General features: G+C 43.9%; 1 protein-coding gene across 1 annotated transcript in view; it reads right to left on the bottom strand.

Annotated features, from left to right (window-relative positions):
* Positions 1 to 4,089: 4,089 nt before the first annotated feature.
* LOC118942021 (calcium uptake protein 1, mitochondrial) overlaps positions 4,090 to 13,100 on the bottom strand; it is a 12,314-nt gene continuing 3,303 nt past the window's right edge. The window contains exons 2-3 of the mRNA XM_090213146.1: positions 8,738 to 8,827; positions 4,090 to 7,653 (exon numbers count right to left, since the gene is read on the bottom strand). Coding sequence (XP_090069272.1) covers positions 7,490 to 7,653; positions 8,738 to 8,827 — 254 coding nt within the window. The 3' untranslated portion in view covers positions 4,090 to 7,489. The remainder of the gene's footprint in view (positions 7,654 to 8,737; positions 8,828 to 13,100) is intronic.

The following is a 13,100-nucleotide window of genomic DNA, read 5'->3' as shown; positions in this document are numbered from 1 at the left end:
GTATATAGCCTCCACATTGACTCTGTACCGTAATACCCTGTATATAGTCTCCACATTGACTCTGTACCGTAATACCCTGTATATAGTCTCCACATTGACTCTGTACTGTAATACCCTGTATATAGTCTCCACATTGACTCTGTACCGGTACCTCCTGTATATAGCCTCCACATTGACTCTGTACCGTAATACCCTGTATATAGTCTCCACATTGACTCTGTACCGTAATACCCTGTATATAGTCTCCACATTGACTCTGTACCGTAATACCCTGTATATAGCATCCACATTGACTCTGTACCGTAATACCCTGTATATAGTCTCCACATTGACTCTGTACCGTAATACCCTGTATATAGCCTCCACATTGACTCTGTACCGTAATACCCTGTATATAGTCTCCACATGGTTATTTTACTGCTGCTCTTGAATGATTCGTTACTTCATTTCTTTATTTTTTTTGTTGTATTTTCTTAACTGCATTGTTGGTTAGGGGCTTGTAAGTCAGCATTTCACTGTAAGTTTGTATTCGGCGCATGTGACAAATAAAATTTTATTTAATCATGCAAAACACATTTCTATTTTATAGTGAGATTGGAATCTATAACCTCCTGTTCTCTATCCATGGAATTAAGGCTGTTGCTTCCCAAACACATTGCCCAGATATTATTACATCATCTTGTCAGGTGTTTTTTGTTTGTTTTGGTGTTCAGCAGGTATTATTCCCCCCCCCCCCCCCTGTCTGTCTCCTGAGGCAAGTCGACGTTCTGACGATATAGCCTCCACATTGACTCTGTACCGGTACCCCCCTGTATATAGCCTCCACATTGACTCTGTACAGGTACCTCCTGTATATAGCCTCCACATTGACTCTGTACAGGTACCTCCTGTATATAGCCTCCACATTGACTCTGTACAGGTACCTCCTGTATATAGCCTCCACATTGACTCTGTACAGGTACCCCCTGTATATAGCCTCCACATTGACTCTGTACTGGTACCCCCTGTATATAGCCTCCACATTGACTCTGTACCGGTACCCCCTGTATATAGCCTCCACATTGACTCTGTACCAGTACCTCCTGTATATAGCCTCCACATTGACTCTGTACCGTAATACCCTGTATATAGCCTCCACATTGACTCTACCGTAATACCCTGTATATAGCATCCACATTGACTCTATCGTAATACCCTGTATATAGCCTCCACATTGACTCTACCGTAATACCCTGTATATAGCCTCCACATTGACTCTGTACCGTAACACCCTGTATATAGCCTCCACATTGACTCTGTACCGTAATACCCTGTATATAGCCTCCACATTGACTCTGTACCAGTACCCCCTGTATATAGCCTCCACATTGACTCTGTACCGTAACACCCTGTATATAGCCTCCACATTGACTCTACCGTAATACCCTGTATATAGCCTCCACATTGACTCTGTACCGTAATACCCTGTATATAGCCTCCACATTGACTCTGTACCGTAATACCCTGTATATAGCCTCCACATTGACTCTGTACCGTAATACCCTGTATATAGCCTCCACATTGACTCTGTACCGTAATACCCAGTATATAGCCTCCACATTGACTCTGTACCGTAATACCCTGTATATAGCCTCCACATTGACTCTGTACTGTAATACCCTGCATATAGCCTCCACATTGACTCTGTACCGTAATACCCTGTATATAGCCTCCACATTGACTCTGTACCAGTACCTCCCTGTATATAGCCTCCACATTGACTCTGTACCAGTACCTCCCTGTATATAGCCTCCACATTGACTCTGTACCAGTACCTCCCTGTATATAGCCTCCACATTGACTCTGTACTGGTACCCCCTGTATATAGCCTCCACATTGACTCTGTACCGTAATACCCTGTATATAGCCTCCACATTGACTCTGTACCGTAATACCCTGTATATAGCCTCCACATTGACTCTGTACCGTAATACCCTGTATATAGCCTCCACATTGACTCTGTACCGTAATACCCTGTATATAGTCTCCACATTGACTCTGTACCGTAATACCCTGTATATAGCCTCCACATTGACTCTGTACCGTAATACCCTGTATATAGTCTCCACATTGACTCTGTACCGTAATACCCTGTATATAGTCTCCACATTGACTCTGTACTGTAATACCCTGTATATAGTCTCCACATTGACTCTGTACCGGTACCTCCTGTATATAGCCTCCACATTGACTCTGTACCGTAATACCCTGTATATAGTCTCCACATTGACTCTGTACCGTAATACCCTGTATATAGTCTCCACATTGACTCTGTACCGTAATACCCTGTATATAGCATCCACATTGACTCTGTACCGTAATACCCTGTATATAGTCTCCACATTGACTCTGTACCGTAATACCCTGTATATAGCCTCCACATTGACTCTGTACCGTAATACCCTGTATATAGTCTCCACATGGTTATTTTACTGCTGCTCTTGAATGATTCGTTACTTCATTTCTTTATTTTTTTTGTTGTATTTTCTTAACTGCATTGTTGGTTAGGGGCTTGTAAGTCAGCATTTCACTGTAAGTTTGTATTCGGCGCATGTGACAAATAAAATTTTATTTAATCATGCAAAACACATTTCTATTTTATAGTGAGATTGGAATCTATAACCTCCTGTTCTCTATCCATGGAATTAAGGCTGTTGCTTCCCAAACACATTGCCCAGATATTATTACATCATCTTGTCAGGTGTTTTTTGTTTGTTTTGGTGTTCAGCAGGTATTATTCCCCCCCCCCCCCCCTGTCTGTCTCCTGAGGCAAGTCGACGTTCTGACGATATTGACATTTGACAGGTTTTATATTAAATTCAGATTACTGGATATTAGCTTGCCCCAGTTTCTGACATACTTTATACACTTTTAGCACACACAGCCCTCTGTCTTAGCACACACAGCCCTCTGTCTTAGCACACACAGCCCTCTGTCTTAGCACACCCAGCCTCTGTCTTAGCACACACAGCCCTCTGTCTTAGCACACACAGCCCTCTGTCTTAGCACACACAGCCCTCTGTCTTAGCACACACAGCCTCTGTCTTAGCACACACAGCCCCTGTCTTAGCACACACAGCCTCTGTTTTAGCACACAGCCTCTGTTTTAGCACACCCAGCCTCTGTCTTAGCACACACAGCCTCTGTCTTAGCACACCCAGCATCTGTCTTAGCACACCCAGCCTCTGTCTTAGCACACACAGCCCCTGTCTTAGCACACACAGCCTCTGTCTTAGCACACACAGCCCCTGTCTTAGCAAACACAGCCTCTGTCTTAGCACACACAGACTCTGTCTTTGCACACCCAGCATCTGTCTTAGCACACTCAAACAGCAGAGTGGATAAACCACGATAACGGGATGGTAGCAGCAGAGTGGATAACAGGATGGTAGCAGCAGAGTGGATAACAGGATGGTAGCAGCAGAGTGGATAACAGGATGGTAGCAGCAGAGTGGATAACAGGATGGTAACAGCAGAGTGGATAACAGGATGGTAACAGCAGAGTGGATAACAGGATGGTAACAGCAGAGTGGATAACAGGATGGTAACAGCAGAGTGGATAACAGGATGGTAACAGCAGAGTGGATAACAGGATGGTAACAGCAGAGTGGATAACAGGATGGTAACAGCAGAGTGGATAACAGGATGGTAACAGCAGAGTGGATAACAGGATGGTAGCAGCAGAGTGGATAACAGGATGGTAACAGCAGAGTGGATAACAGGATAAAAGCAGCTGGACATATGTAACAATATCCTAATAAAAACTGTTCTTTGGGACAGAATTAGTGCCTAATATGATTATATTCCTTTGTGTTTATCAGTCAAAGATCAACCATCTAGATCAGGCCTGGGCAACTCCAGTCCTCGGGGGCATGATTTACTTTTGACCCAGCTAATACACTTGACTCCAGTAATCAACTAATCATGATCTTTAGTTGAAATCAGCTGTGTTTGCTAGGGATGTGGGGAAGAGCATGACCCCCGAGGACTGGAATTGCCCAGGCCTGATAGACTATACCGGAGGTTATAAAGGTGCTGTTTAACTTGGGAAAAGGTTGAGATTGTTTATTAACCGGCATTCCCCCAGACAGCATCAGTTTAATGACAGGCATTCCCCAAAGACAGCATCAGTGTATTAACAGGCATTCCCCAAAGACAGCATCAGTTTAATGACAGGCATTCCCCAAAGACAGCATCAGTTTAATGACAGGCATTCCCCAAAGACAGCATCAGTTTAATGACAGGCATTCCCCAAAGACAGCATCAGTTTAATGACAGGCATTCCCCAAAGACAGCATCAGTTTCATGACAGGCATTCCCAAAGACAGCATCAGTTTATTCACAGGCATTTCCCCAGACAGCATCAGTTTATTCACAGGCATTCCCCAAAGACAGCATCAGTTTCATGACAGGCATTCCCAAAGACAGCATCAGTTTATTCACAGGCATTCCCCAAAGACAGCATCAGTTTATTCACAGGCATTCCCCCAGACAGCATCAGTTTCATGACAGGCATTCCCCAAAGACAGCATCAGTTTAATGACAGGCATTCCCCAAAGACAGCATCAGTTTCATGACAGGCATTCCCAAAGACAGCATCAGTTTATTCACAGGCATTCCCCAAAGACAGCATCAGTTTATTCACAGGCATTCCCCCAGACAGCATCAGTTTCATGACAGGCATTCCCCAAAGACAGCATCAGTTTATTCACAGGCATTCCCCAAAGACAGCATCAGTTTCATGACAGGCATTCCCCAAAGACAGCATCAGTTTATTCACAGGCATTCCCCCAGACAGCATCAGTTTCATGACAGGCATTCCCAAAGACAGCATCAGTTTATTCACAGGCATTCCCCAAAGACAGCATCATTGCGGCAAAACAATAAATATACAAGACTACAAAACCTCGCCCCCAATAACACTCACAATGCCTAAGTTTCACGTGACAGCAGCCTACGGAAAGCTCTTAAAACAAACTGTGCTGTATCATTTCAGATCAGTCAGGCAGCATACTAGATGACACCTTATTCCCTATGTAGTGCACTACGTTTGACCAGGGCCTCATAAGAAGACCCATAGGGCTCTGGTCAATAGTAGTGCACTACCCCATAGGGCTCTGGTCAATAGTAGTGCACTACCCCATAGGGCTCTGGTCAATAGTAGTGCACTACCCCATAGGGCTCTGGTCAATAGTAGTGCACTACCCCATAGGGCTCTGGTCAATAGTAGTGCAATACCCCATAGGGCTCTGGTCAATAGTAGTGCACTACCCCATAGGGCTCTGGTCAATAGTAGTGCACTACCCCATAGGGCTCTGGTCAATAGTAGTGCACTACCCCATAGGGCTCTGGTCTATAGTAGTGCACTACCCCATAGGGCTCTGGTCAAAAGTAGTGCACTACAGAAATATCTTATTTTCATAAGTGTTCAGACCCTTTGCTATGAGACTCAAAATTGAGCTCAGGTGCATCCTGTTTCCATTGATCATCCTTGAGATGTTTCTACAACTTGGAGTCCACCTGTGGTAAATTCAGTTGATTGGACATGATTTGGAAAGGCACACACCTGTCTATACAAGGTCCCACAGTTGACAGTGCATGTCAGAGCAAAAACCAAGCCATGAGATCGAAGGAATTGTCCATAGAGCTCAGAGACAGGATTGTGTCGAGGCACAGATCTGAGGAAGGGTACCAAAACATTTAGGCAGCATTGAAGGTCCCCAAGAACACAGTGGCCTCCATCATTCTTAAATGGAAGAAGTTTGGAACCACCAAGACTCTTCCTTGAGCTGGCTGCCCAGCCAAACTGAGCAATCTGGGGAGAAGGGCCTTGGTCAGGGAGGTGACCAAGAACCTGATGGTCACTCTGAAAGAGCTCCTCTTGGAGATAGGAGAACCTTCCAGAAGGACAACCATCTCTGCAGCACTCCACCAATCAGGCCTTTATGGTAGAGTGGCCAGATGGAAGCCTCTCCTCAGTAAAAGGCACATGTCAGTCCTCTTGGAGTTCGCCAAAAGGCACCTAAAGACTCACAGACCATGAGAAACATGATTCTCTGGTCGGATGAAACCAAGATTGAACTCTTTGGCCTGAATGCCAAGCGTCACGTCTGGAGGAAATCTGGCACCATCCCTACGATGAAGCAAGGTGGTGGCAGCATCACTACGATGAAGCATGGTGGTGGCAGCATCACTACGGTGAAGCATGGTGGTGGCAGCATCACTACGGTGAAGCATGGTGGTGGCAGCATCACTACGGTGAAGCATGGTGGTAGCAGCATCACTACGGTGAAGCATGGTGGTGGCAGCATCACTACGGTGAAGCATGTTGGTGGCAGCATCACTACGGTGAAGCATGGTGGTGGCAGCATCACTACGGTGAAGCATGGTGGTGGCAGCATCAGGCTGTGGGGATAATGTTCAGCGGCAGGGACTGGGAGACTAGTCAGGATCGAGGCAAAGATGAACGGAGCAAAGAACAGAGATCCTTGATGAAAACCTGCTCTAAAGCTTCTCAGGACCTCAGACTGGAGTGAAGATTGACCTTCCAACAGGACAACGACCCTAAGCACACAGCCAAGACAACGCAGGAGTGGCTTCGGGACAAGTCTCTGAATGTCCTTGAGTGGCCCAGCCAGAGCCCGGACTTGAACCCAATCTAACATCTCTGGAGTGACCTGAAAATAGCTGTGCAGCAACACTCCTCATCCAACCTGACAGAGCTTGAGAGGATCTGCAGAGAAGAATGGGAGAAACTCCCCAAATACAGGTGTGCCAAGCTTGTAGTGTCATCCCCAAGAAGACTTCAGGCTGTAATCAATGCCAAAGTACTGAGTAAAGGGTCTGAATACTTATGTAAATTAAAAAATAAAACCTGTTTTTGTTATGTCATTATGGGGTATTGTGTGTAGATTCATGAGGGAAATAAACAATTTAACACATTTTTAGAACAAGGCTGTAACGTTACAGAATGTGGAATGAGTCAAGGGGTCTGAACACTTCCAAATGTACCGTATAGGGAATAGGGTACTGTATAGGGAATAGGGTGCCATTTGGGATACAGCCCTTAGTATAATGTCCAACTAAGCACATAGTAGATTACGTGACTGATTATATTCCCATCATATCTGAGGTCCTAATGAGTTGAATCACCCTCTGTTCTGATGAGATATACTGAGTTATAGTTGCCTATTGTTGGCATTTAAAAGAAGAGAAGAAAGAGGATGGAAGCCTCTGGCTGGTCTTTGTGTAGAGTAGACCTCACAGACACTCACAGACACACACACACACACACAGACACAGACACAGACACACAGACACACACACACACAGACACACACAGACACAGACAGACACACACACACACAGACACAGACACACACACACAGACACACACACACACACAGACACACACACACACAGACACAGACAGACACAGAGACACAGGTCTCTAATTCTGTTTGGGAGAGGCGATCTCCCGTGCGGTGTCTTGGGCACACTTCAACATGGCTCGTACCAACCGGGTGAAACCCATGTCTTTAGGTTTCTCTAGACCTCGCATCAGGCGCTGCTTCATTATGGCTACAAACTCCTTATTACTCAGTTCTCCATTACCTAGGGGGAGGGAGGGAAGGAGGAGGGAGCAGAGATATGATATGATAGATAGGAGTACATACAAACTCCTTATTACTCAGTTCTCCATTACCTAGGGGGAGGGAGGGAAGGAGGAGGGAGCAGAGATATGATATGATAGATAGGAGGACATACAAACTCCTTATTACTCAGTTCTCCATTACCTGGAGGGAGGGAGGGAAGGAGGAGGGAGCAGAGATATGATATGATAGATAGGAGGACATACAAACTCCTTATTATTCCGTTCTTCATTACCTGGAGGGAGGGAGGGAAGGAGGAGGGAGCAGAGATATGATATGATAGATAGGAGGACATACAAACTCCTTATTACTCAGTTCTTCATTACCTGGAGGGAGGGAGGATTCAATCATGGGGAAAGAGAGAGAAGAAGAGAGGGATTGAGAGATAGGAGGACAGACAGACAGATGAAAGGAGAATAAGAGGACAGACAGACAGACAGACAGACAGACAGACAGACAGACAGATGGAAGGAGAATAAGAGGACAGACAGACAGATGGACGGAGAATAAGAGGACAGACAGACAGATGGAAGGAGAATAAGAGGACAGACAGACAGATGAAAGGAGAATAAGAGGACAGACAGACAGATGGAAGGAGAATAAGAGGACAGACAGACAGATGGAAGGAGAATAAGAGGGCAGACAGACAGATGGAAGGAGAATAAGAGGACAGACAGACAGATGAAAGGAGAATAAGAGGGCAGACAGACAGATGAAAGGAGAATAAGAGGGCAGACAGACAGATGGAAGGAGAATAAGAGGACAGACAGACAGATGGAAGGAGAATAAGAGGACAGACAGACAGACAGACAGATGGAAGGAGAATAAGAGGACAGACAGACAGACAGATGGAAGGAGAATAAGAGGACAGACAGACAGATGAAAGAAGAATAAGAGGACAGACAGATGAAAGGAGAATACATTACAATAAGGAAGGGGAAAAAGGAGAGGGAGAAAAAGAGAGCGATATTGTTTTCAGTAGTTAACAATAGAGAGATATAACCATTAGTCAGGGGACAATAAAGAACACTCAAACGCCCACTCACCATCACAGTCGAACAGAGCAAACACAACGTCACACACATGATCAGACAGATCCACTTTAGCCACCGTACGAGCTACCTGCTTCATCGTGGCTGAAAGAAAGAGAGAGAGAGAGATATGGAAGAGTAGAGAGAATTAAAGAATGAGAACAGAAGGAAATAGTTGAGGGAAGAAGGAGACAGAGAGAAAGGGTTACATTTACAATTTGAGGCATTTAGCAGAGACTCTTATCCACAGTGACTTTGTTTGTACATTCATCTTAAAAAGGTTTAGCATTACTGCACAAGAGTAATCAATCAGCATGCTTCATAGTGTCTGAGAGAGGGAGAGAGAGAGAGAGAGAGAGAGAGAGAGAGATGGAGAGGGAGAAAAGGATGGAGAGAGAAAGAGAAAGAGAGAGAGAGAGAGGGATGGCGAGAGAGAGAGAGAGAGGGGGGTGGAGAGAGAGAGGGAGAGAGAGAGAGAGAGAGAGAGATAGAGGGGGGGATGGAGAGAGAGAGGGATGGAGAGAGAGAGAGAGAGAGAGAGAGAGAGAGAGAGAGGGATGGAGAGAGAGAGGGAGAGAGAGAGATGGAGAGAAGGGATGAGTGTGAAATCAAGAAGCATGCTTCATAGTGGCTGAGAGAGAGGGATAGAAGAGGAAAGAGGACGAGAGAATGAAGATTTAGAACGACTAATAAACAGGAAAAGGAGTGTGGACACATGAACAGGAGAGGCAGTCTGGGAGGCAGCTGGAAGCAGCAGGAGACGCAGCAGGAGAGGCAGCCTGGGAGGCAGCTGGAAGCAGCAGAGAGGCAGCAGGAGACGCAGCAGGAGAGGCAGCCTGGGAGGCAGCTGGAAGCAGCAGGAGAGGCAGGCTGGGAAGCAACGGGAAGCAGCAGGAGGGGCGGTGCTGCCTTGATCAATAACACAGACACTTAAGACTGGCTGAGACAGAGAGGAGAGTAGAGGACTATCCACTTATGACTGGCTGAGACAGACAGAGATAGAGAGATGAGAAAGGAGAGGAGAGTAGAGGACTATCCACTTAAGACTGGCTGAGACAGACAGAGAGAGAGATGAGAGAGGAGAGGAGAGTAGAGGTATATCCACTTAAGACTGGCTGAGACAGAGAGAGAGATGAGAGAGGAGAGGAGAGTAGAGGTCTATCCACTTAAGACTGGCTGAGACAGAGACAGAGACAGAGAGAGAAAGACAGAGAGAGAGAGAGAGACACAGAGAGAGAGAGACAGAGAGAGGCAGAGAGGAGACAGAGAGAGACAGAGAGAGAGACAGAGAGAGAGAGAGAGACAGAGAGAGAGAGACAGAGAGACAGAGAGACAGAGAGAGACAGACAGAGACAGAGAGAGAGAGAGAGACAGATACAGAGAGAGACAGAGAGAGAGGAAAGGAGAGGAAGAGAGATGACAACAAGGCCATGAAAAGCACATGAGCCTCTATGAGGACCATTGATCACAAAACTCCAAACCAGTGACAGAAATGAAACCTAGGAAGGAGAGAGAGTGTAAAGGAGGAGTGAGAGAAGAGGGGATAGAGGGAGGAAAGGGGAGAGAGAACAATGGAAATAGAGAGAGTAAATGAGAGAAATATAGAGAGTAAAGGAGGGAATTAGAGAGGATAAAGGAGGGAAATATAGAGAGTAAAGGAGGGAAATATAGAGGATAAAGGATGGAAATATAGAGGATAAAGGAGGGAAATATAGAGGATAAAGGAGGGAAATATAGAGGATAAAGGAGGGAAATATAGAGGATAAAGGAGGGAAATATAGAGAGTAAAGGAGGGAAATATAGAGGATAAAGGAGGGAAATATAGAGGATAAAGGAGGGAAATATAGAGGATGAAGGAGGGAAATATAGAGGATAAAGGAGGGAAATATAGAGGATAAAGGAGGGAAATATAGAGGATAAAGGAGGGAAATATAGAGGATAAAGGAGGGAAATATAGAGGATAAAGGAGGGAAATATAGAGGATAAAGGAGGGAAATATACAGGATAAAGGAGGGAAATATAGAGGATAAAGGAGGGAAATATAGAGAGTAAAGGAGGGAAATATAGAGGATAAAGGAGGGAAATATAGAGAGTAAAGGAGGGAAATATAGAGGATAAAGGAGGGAAATATAGAGGATGAAGGAGGGAAATATAGAGGATAAAGGAGGGAAATATAGAGAGTAAAGGAGGGAAATATAGAGAGTAAAGGAGGGAAATATAGAGGATAAAGGAGGGAAATATAGAGGATAAAGGAGGGAAATATAGAGGATAAAGGAGGGAAATATAGAGAGTAAAGGAGGGAAATATAGAGGATAAAAGAGGGAAATATAGAGAGTAAAGGAGGGAAATATAGAGGATAAAGGAGGGAAATATAGAGGATCAAGGAGGGAAATATAGAGGATAAAGGAGGGAAATATAGAGAGTAAAGGAGGGAAATATAGAGAGTAAAGGAGGGAAATATAGAGGATAAAGGAGGGAAATATAGAGGATAAAGGAGGAAATATAGAGAGTAAAGGAGGGAAATATAGAGGATAAAGGAGGGAAATATAGAGAGTAAAGGAGGGAAATATAGAGGATAAAGGAGGGAAATATAGAGGATAAAGGAGGGAAATATAGAGGATAAAGGAGGGAAATATAGAGGATAAAGGAGGGAAATATAGAGGATAAAGGAGGGAAATATAGAGATAAAGGAGGGAAATATAGAGGATAAAGGAGGGAAATATAGAGGATAAAGGAGGGAAATATAGAGAGTAAAGGAGGGAAATATAGAGGATAAAGGAGGGAAATATAGAGGATAAAGGAGGGAAATATAGAGGATAAAGGAGGGAAATATAGAGGATAAAGGAGGGAAATATAGAGAGTAAAGGAGGGAAATATAGAGGATAAAGGAGGGAAATATAGAGGATAAAGGAGGGAAATATAGAGGATAAAGGAGGGAAATAGAGAGAGTAAAGGAGGGAAATATAGAGGATAAAGGAGGGAAATAGAGAGAGTAAAGGAGGGAAATATAGAGGATGAAGGAGGGAAATATAGAGAGTACAGGAGGGAATTAGAGAGAGTAAAGGAGGGAAATATAGAGGAGAAAGGAGGGAAATAGAGAGAGTAAAGGAGGGAAATATAGAGGATAAAGGAGGGAAATAGAGAGAGTAAAGGAGGGAAATATAGAGGATGAAGGAGGGAAATATAGAGAGTACAGGAGGGAATTAGAGAGAGTAAAGGAGGGAAATATAGAGGAGAAAGGAGGGAAATAGAGAGAGTAAAGGAGGGAAATATAGAGGATAAAGGAGGGAAATATAGAGAGTAAAGGAGGGAAATATAGAGAGTAAAGGAGGGAAATATAGAGAGTAAAGGAGGGAAATATAGAGGATAAAGGAGGGAAATATAGAGGATAAAGGAGGGAAATATAGAGGATAAAGGAGGGAAATATAGAGGATAAAGGAGGGAAAAATAGAGGATAAAGGAGGGAAATATAGAGGATAAAGGAGGGAAATATAGAGAGTAAAGGAGGGAAATATAGAGGATAAAGGAGGGAAATATAGAGGGTAAAGGATGGAAATATAGAGGATAAAGGAGGGAAATATAGAGGATAAAGGAGGGAAATATAGAGGATAAAGGAGGGAAATATAGAGGATAAAGGAGGGAAATATAGAGAGTAAAGGAGGGAAATATAGAGGATAAAGGAGGGAAATATAGAGGATAAAGGAGGGAAATATAGAGGATAAAGGAGGGAAATATAGAGGATAAAGGAGGGAAATATAGAGGATAAAGGAGGGAAATATAGAGGATAAAGGAGGGAAATATAGAGGATAAAGGAGGGAAATATAGAGAGTAAAGGAGGGAAATATAGAGGATAAAGGAGGGAAATATAGAGGATAAAGGAGGGAAATATAGAGGATAAAGGAGGGAAATATAGAGGATAAAGGAGGGAAATATAGAGAGTAAAGGAGGGAAATATAGAGGATAAAGGAGGGAAATATAGAGGATAAAGGAGGGAAATATAGAGGATAAAGGAGGGAAATAGAGAGAGTAAAGGAGGGAAATATAGAGGATAAAGGAGGGAAATAGAGAGAGTAAAGGAGGGAAATATAGAGGATGAAGGAGGGAAATATAGAGGATAAAGGAGGGAAATATAGAGGATAAAGGAGGGAAATATAGAGGATAAAGGAGGGAAATATAGAGGATAAAGGAGGGAAATATAGAGGATAAAGGAGGGAAATATAGAGGATAAAGGAGGGAAATATAGAGAGTAAAGGAGGGAAATATAGAGGATAAAGGAGGGAAATATAGAGGATAAAGGAGGGAAATATAGAGGATAAAGGAGGGAAATATAGAGGATAAAGGAGGGAAATATAGAGAGTAAAGGAGGGAAATATAGAGA

The sequence above is a fragment of the Oncorhynchus mykiss genome, chromosome 20 (genome assembly GCF_057628025.1).
Source record: "Oncorhynchus mykiss isolate SJ-2025 chromosome 20, ASM5762802v1, whole genome shotgun sequence".
NCBI classification, from domain to species: Eukaryota; Metazoa; Chordata; class Actinopteri; order Salmoniformes; family Salmonidae; genus Oncorhynchus; species Oncorhynchus mykiss.
This window is presented reverse-complemented; position numbering and strand designations above follow the sequence as displayed.